The sequence below is a fragment of the Trichechus manatus genome, unplaced genomic scaffold (assembly GCF_000243295.1).
Source record: "Trichechus manatus latirostris isolate Lorelei unplaced genomic scaffold, TriManLat1.0 scaffold00261, whole genome shotgun sequence".
In the NCBI taxonomy this organism is placed as follows: Eukaryota; Metazoa; Chordata; class Mammalia; order Sirenia; family Trichechidae; genus Trichechus; species Trichechus manatus.
The window spans coordinates 1,742,201-1,749,690 of record NW_004444197.1 but is presented as its reverse complement, the minus strand read 5'-3'; the positions used below and the strand labels follow the sequence as shown (position 1 = coordinate 1,749,690).

At 37.9% G+C, this 7,490-nt stretch overlaps 1 protein-coding gene across 1 annotated transcript in view; it reads right to left on the bottom strand.

The window, feature by feature from the left end:
• BLTP3A (bridge-like lipid transfer protein family member 3A) overlaps window positions 1-7,099 on the bottom strand; it is a 42,741-nt gene extending 35,642 nt beyond the window's left edge. The window contains exons 1-4 of the mRNA XM_012559529.2: window positions 7,082-7,099; window positions 3,133-3,318; window positions 2,994-3,032; window positions 2,183-2,274 (exon numbers count right to left, since the gene is read on the bottom strand). Coding sequence (XP_012414983.1) covers window positions 2,183-2,274; window positions 2,994-3,032; window positions 3,133-3,318; window positions 7,082-7,099 — 335 coding nt within the window. The remainder of the gene's footprint in view (window positions 1-2,182; window positions 2,275-2,993; window positions 3,033-3,132; window positions 3,319-7,081) is intronic.
• Window positions 7,100-7,490: the final 391 nt, after the last annotated feature.

The window sequence follows — 7,490 nt, the reverse complement described above, 5'->3', positions numbered from 1 at the left end:
AGCTGCTTGAATGGATGTGGGGAATCAGGGGTGGAAAGGAGGAGTGTGCTGTCACAGTATGGGGAGAGCAATTAGAGTCACATAACAATGTATGTATAAATTTTTGTATGAGAAAAAATTAAAAAATAAACAAAAAGAAATGAATACTTCACACACACAAAAAAAGTTGTGGTATCTCCATACAACAGTACTACTCAGCAATAAAATGAACTATTAATATTCTTAACAACATGGATGAATCTCACAATAATTATGCTGAATGAAAGAAGCCAGACCAAAAGAGTACACACTGTATGATTCCATTTACATAAAATTCTAGAAAATACAAACTATAGTGACAGAAAGCAAAGCAGTGATTACCCGGGGATGGGAAGGAGCGGGAAGAGGAAGGAGAGAGGAAGGGATCACAAGAAAGCTTTTGGGAGCAATGGATATATTCATTATCTTGATTGTGTTTATAGTTTTATGGTTTTATGCATAGGTCAAACTCATCTAATTGTATACTTCATACATGTGCAGTTTATTTTATCTTCATTATACATCAATAAAGCTGTGAAAAAAAATTCATGGATTCAAATGATTAGCCTCCCTCCCTCTTACCCCCTCCTCCCAAAAAAAAATCTCTTTGGAGATTGCTAGGGTGTCAATTCATAATTCTTATATTTGATAAAGGTAAAGAACACAGCGTTTATCCTGCCATTACTGTACAAACTGTATTTCAGGGTATCCCAATAGTTATTTGGTGAAAGTTCTTCTTTATAGAAGATCATAGCTAATAAATGCAATAGGAAGGAAACAATGAGAAAATCCCTATTTTGCATCCCACAATGAAAGAATAGATCTAGATAACTATCACTAATGGTGCTTAAAGCATCAGGTGAAAGGTAAACGAGGAACTTATTTTAATGGCTAAATCAGGCCAATATCACCTAAATACACTGACTAATCTTTACCAGAGGGACACTATGTGACTCCGAATACATTACAGTCAAAAATACATGGCACCGTTTACGAAGTATTTTCACAAAAAAGTGGGGTGAGGGAAGGAGGAAGAGAGAAAGCGAGGGAGGGGGCAGGAAACAACCTGAATCAGATCAAGTCTTTACATCTAACTACCAGATTAAAGAGAAATTTTTTTAAGTGACACCTTGAGGATACAATCAGCCAAAATATAAAATGTAGGAAATTCTTTAGAAAAAAATTATCTAGTTTCTACAAAGAATAAATTGTATATATTTTTAAATGTTGAAAGAAGAATTGTTCAAATTAAAAAGCCTTAAAAGTCTTATCATTCAAATGCAATGTATGGAGCTCTTTTTTTTTTTTTTTAATTTGTGAAAGTTTACAGCTCAAGTTAGTTTCTCATACAAACATTTATACACACATTGTTATGTGACCCTAGTTGCTATCCTTATAATGTGACAGCATACTCCTCCTTTCCATTCCGGATTTCCCATGTCCACTCAACCAGCTCCTATCCCTTTCTGCCTTCTCAACTTGCCTCCCAGGAGCTGCCCATTTAGTCTCGTGTATCTACTTGGACCAAGAAGCACACTCTTCACAAGTATCATTTTATGTCTTATAGTCCAGTCTATTCTTTGTCTGAAGAGTTGGCTTCGAGAATGGTTTTAGTTCTGGGTTAACAGAGAGTCCAGGGGCCTTGTCTTCTGGGGTTCCTCCAGTCTCAGTCAGACCATTAAGTCTAGTTGTATGAACCTCTTTTAATCCACACTGTACTGTAAAAACTATTTTGAAGACAATTTGGAAATACTGAATATGATATAGGCGTTAGATGATATTCAGGGATTATTTGTTAATTTTATTGAGCATAATAACAGTAGTATATATGTGTGTTTTAAGTCCCTGTCTATTAAAGACACATGGCATGGAAGTATTTACACGTAGAATTACATAGTGTCTGGCATTTGCTTTCAACTACAGCACACACACAAAATAAGTGGCAGGGCCGGGGACAGATGAAAAAAGAATGGCAAAATGTTGATAACTGTTTAAGTTAGACCTTGGGTACACAGGGGTTCACGACACTATTCTCCCTAGTTTAGCATTATGTTTAAAAATTTCCATAATAAAAAGTTTCCATTCTTTTTTTTTAATTAAAAATAATTATAAAATTTAATTAGAAGTTAATATGTTGGAAAAAGCAGAGTCTAAAGTAACTAACCTCTGTCCTGAAGCAAGGGCAATGGGTGACTGTCCATTGGGGGGCCGAGGCTCCTCACAAGTCTTCATCTCCACCTCTACCTTATCCAGACACTGAAATAAAAGCCTTGAAGAGCTAAGCATCTGCACAAAAACCCACACAGCAGCACAAAGGAAGACAGCACAGACTGTGTCTTATTCACCTATGTGTTCTGGTGGCTCATTAAGTGTTGGGCCCATAGTAGGCAGACAATAAATGTCTGCTGAATGAAAGAATGAATGAATGAACGAACTGAAATGCAAGGAAAGCCCTCATCTTTCTCCTTCCATTTCCATTAGCAGTAGAACCTCATGACAAACATGGGGTTACCTCACAGCAGAAAGGTAAAACACAAATCCAAATTACAGGGAGGGATATTACTGTTCCTGGGCAATCCAGACTTTAGGATAAAATCCGAAGGGCTTTCAGATGATGATAACCCAGTAGTCAACATGAACTAAACTTCTAATTTTTTCTCTTAAAGGATTCCAAAGGAAAATAGGTAAATCTAAGTAGCTGGGTAAAAATTTGTTTAAAAAAAAAAAAAAAAAACACTCAGGAATCCTGGGCCTTGTACATTGGCACTAACTCCTATACACTACATAGGAATTCCAGAATAAGTTCAATTGATAGTCACTCTGTGTCAGAGAGAAGCCCACAGAGCCAGATAGAAGCACCCACCATTCCCTAAACGGACAGCCTGTCAGGACTCCTCCCCATCTTCTCTCAGATCTTTTAAAAGTCTACCCCAGCCATCCTCATTTGATTACTTGTAATCAAGAAAGGCCATTACCAAGCAAATTGGATGCGTCTTCAACTTTGTCCACTGGATCTGAAAGAGGAAATCAATGACTCAGGGCTGTGGGAGCTGCTCTCAAGAAGGCAAACCTGCTCACTAACGGGAGCAGCAGCACTCTGACCCCCATTCTCACCCGGATAGAGGCCCTGTTGCAGTAGACACGAGTGATGGCCAACCAGGTGGGCAGCTCCAGCACATTCTGTAAAACCTCTTCATCCAGCTCCAGGTTGGTCAGCTGACCCTCTCCCTTCAGGGTGCTCAAGTTGATTTTGTCCGGGGAAAGATTCTTAGTGAACCTGGAGAGAGTGATGGTAAGAAGCTATTACTTCCATGGGAATACGGTGAGTAGACATTATAGCCAATAACACTTCTGAATTTGGAGAAAAGAGGAAGTTAAAGAACAAATATTGACTAAGACCTCACCATCCCTATACCATGTTAGATGTTAGGCAGACCCATCATCCTTATTATGATTGCATCACTGCCCTACTCAAGAACCTACAATGGGGATTTTAGGAAAATGACCATAGCAGTGGCAGCATAGCCTTTGGATATTCCCAAATCGCCACATAAACACAGGGAGAATAACTAGATAGCAAAACAAAACAAAAAACCATGGATATCACTTAAAACAAAATTAGAAGAAGTATCCCCATAAACTCCCATATACAAGCAGGTGGAGAAAAAACAATAGCCGCAAGACTTGAGCGCAATAAGTGGCTGTGTAGAACAAATAGAGGGAAGCAATAGGACATCTGACAAACTTGAAAACAGGAGAACCACAAAATAGACAACAAGTATTAAATGAAAAGGAAAATGGGCCATTTTGAGAACAGTAACTGAAACTGGGAGGTGTTTTTGTCCACTGCAAACGGTCCCCAGTGAAAAAAACCCGTTGCTGTCGAGTTGATTCCAACTCATAGCAACCCTATACGACAGAGTAGAACTGCCCCATAGGATTTCCAAGGAGTGGCTGGTGGATTTGAACTGCTGACCTTTTGGTAAGCAGCCAAGCTCTTAACCACTGCACCACCAGGGCTCCAAAGGGTCCCCAGGAAGGCCTAAAGTAGCTAGAGCAGTCTAGCCCTGAAAACTCACAAAACTGACCTTCCAAGGCTCCTTTCTAGGGCAAGGGTTCCAGACTGAGAAGAAACTGATGGAAGTGGAATCAAAATTGAGCAAGGTAAGGATGATAGAAATGAAGAAAAGAGATAGCTTAAATAAAAGTGGGAAAGAGGAACAGACCAGGATATCTCAGAAAGCAAGCCATTATGTATTTTTTAACACTACTTCAAACAACAAAAGAGGCAGCCTTATGAACTTAAAAGAGCCATCTGAAGCAAGCCTGCTTTCAAAATTCAGGAAATCAAATTCACAAATAAGTTGAGCAAGAGAAAAGCTACTATGAGAAAAGAGAGAATACAGAGCCAATCACAACCACAGAGTCAAACCATACAGCATGCCAGAAAGACAGGCTCAAAAAATACACATTAAAAAAAACACACATAAAACCATAAAATACTATTTTAAAACAACTAAAAAATTTTAAGAAGATGATGCAAGACATAAAAGAACAACCCAAATCAAAATTAGAAAAGCTCAGAAATGAGGTGATAGTATTCAAGAATTAGAAACAGGAGGGGGAAAAAAATCATATAAATGAAAACTAAAGTAGAAGGAAGACAATACAAGTGTGACTAAATAGAATAAATAATGCCTTAAGATAATAGGTAGGTGAAAATGAGAAAAAAATTTAAAACTATTAAAAGAATAAAGATTTGGAGTACTATGCAATGAGAAAGAACAACAATGAATCTGTGAACCATCTCATAACATGGGTGAAACTGGAGGACATTATGCTGAGTGAAATAAGTCAATCACAAAAGGACAAATATTGTATGAGACCTTTACTGTAAAAACCCATGAAAAAGTTCACACACAAAATGTAACAATCTTTGTTGGTTACCAGGGATGGGAGGGGTGGGGGGGGAAATACTAAATAGGCAACAGATAAGTGGTATCTTGGGTAAGGGTGAGACAGTACACAATACAGGGGAAACTAGCACAACCTGTACAAGGAAAGGTCATGGAAGCCCCATAGACACATCCAAACTCTCTGAGGGACTGAATTGCTGCGTGGAGGGCTCTGGGGATCATGGTCTCAGGGAACATCTAGCTCAATTGGCATGACACAGCTTATAAAGACAATGCTCTACATTCTACCTTGGTGAGTAGTGTCTGGGGTCTTAAAAGCCTGTGAGCGGCCATCTAAGATACTCCACTGGTCTCATCCCTTCGGGAGCAAGGGAGAATGAAGAGAACAGGATACAAGGAAAAGATTAGTCAGAAGGACTAATTGTCCACAGCTACCAAGGCCTCCACCGGACTGAGTCCAGTACAGCTAGATAGTGCCCGGCTACCACCACTGACTGCTCTGACCAGGATCACAACAGAGGGTTCTGGACAGAGCTGGAGAAGGATGTAGAGCATAATTCTAACTTACAAAAAAAAGACCAGATTTACTGGCCTAAAGGAGACTGGAGAAACGCCGAGAGTATGGCCCCCAGACACCCTTTTAGCTCAGTGGTGAAGTTACCTCCGAGGTTCACTGTTCAGCCTGGGAGTGGACAGCCCTGTAAAACCAAATGAGACTAACGAGGTACAGGAGTCCAGTGACAAGGGCCAGAAGGCGGAAGGGGACAAGGAAGCTGGTGACAGGGAACCCAAGGTTGAGTAAGGATATTGTTGATGTGTTGTGAGATTGTTAACCATTGTCATAGGGCAACATTTGTAGTAACTGTTAAATGAGAAACTATTTTGTTCTGTAAGCCTTCATCTTAAGTGAGAATAACAGCACAATTGGAAGAGCGTAGTCAATGTCACTGAACTGTGTATGTAGAAATTTTTGAAACCGTGTATCTTTGGCTATGTGTATTTTCACCAAAAAAAGAAGGTTGAGAAGATAGAGGGTTAATATGTTGTGGGGTTGTTAACCAATGTCATAAAACAGTATGTGTACTACTGTTTCATGAGAAACTATTTGTTCTGTAAGCCTTCACCTGAAGTACAATAAAATATATATTAAAAAAAAAAGAATAAAGATAAAAGGAATTTGAGATAAAATGACAAAAGATTCAGGACAAAGAAGTTTCAAATATGGACAATAACAGTCCCTGAAGAAGCACACCAGAGCAATGCAGTAGAACAAACAGTAAAAACCATAATTGAAGATTTTTCTAAAATAAAATGGATATGAAACTAGAATTTGAAAAATCACATCATGTACCCAAGAATATCAACCCAAAACAACTAATATCAAGGCATTTTCTATTAAAATTAATGAACTTTAAAGAAAAAAAAAATTCCTTGGACATCTCAGCGAAAAGAATATGGGATATATAAGGAAAAGTTTTTTTTTTTTATTAGTGACAAACTTTCTGTCAGCAACACTTTATGCCAGAAGAAAATTTAGTAACATATTTAACATACTCAAAGGAAAAAAAAATTCAAGCCAAGGAGTTTGTATTCATCAAAACAACCTTCAGGTATAACAGGCACATATAAACAGTTATCAACATGCAAGAATGCAGGGATTATTGTTCCTAAGGACTCTACTACAGAACAGTCTTCAGCCAACAAAAAAATAACAGAGACACCGACATACGAATTAATGGTGAGGATTAAATATATAATTACTTGTAGATATAAAACTAAACAAGGGCTAAAAAGGTGAGATTATGATATGTAATGTCTGACAATGTAGCTATAGTGCTACCGTTTAAAAAAAAAAGGAGGGGGAAGAATGGGATAGCATATGCCAAAAAATAATTTTTTAAAACAATTTTCAGTATAACTGGTACTATTAGTATTAGATATTATGATTCAATTCTGAGCCTGTTGTATGTGTAAAGTGGAACAAAGTGAGTAAGAATGGGATTTTCTAATACTATATCATCCTTTGTGTCCTTGAGAAGTAGGATTCTTGGTGTGTAAGATATAATATACAAGAGTCAGGTAAAAACCCTGTAGTCCTGAATTTGAACTGAAAATATTAGTATAAACTCACAAGGCCCTTCCCTCACCTTTCTCTCCACCTTCATTCTGTCCACTGAAAATAACAAGAAACAATGATCAATCCAGTAACAATGGGCATCCCTAGTACTCAGGTTGTGATCTTGAAATGTCATTTCCCATAAACAGAAAACAGGGCTTTTTGGAGAAATTACTAGTTCTAAATCTGGAACAGGAAATATACAAGATAAACCTGAAACATCTTATCATATGAGACAGCAAGAAAGCTACCCAAGACTATTAGGCTCATGTCAAAAGAACACAGGAACTAACTTGAAGAGGTCCCACTGGCCAAAGAAGGGACAGATTAAACTTCAATAAGGATAAGAACTGTGATGGATTAAAATCTATCAAATATATCTAAATCCATGAGATCATAGTGATGTTAAAAAATTAATTGGTCTCTTCTTGAGGATGAAA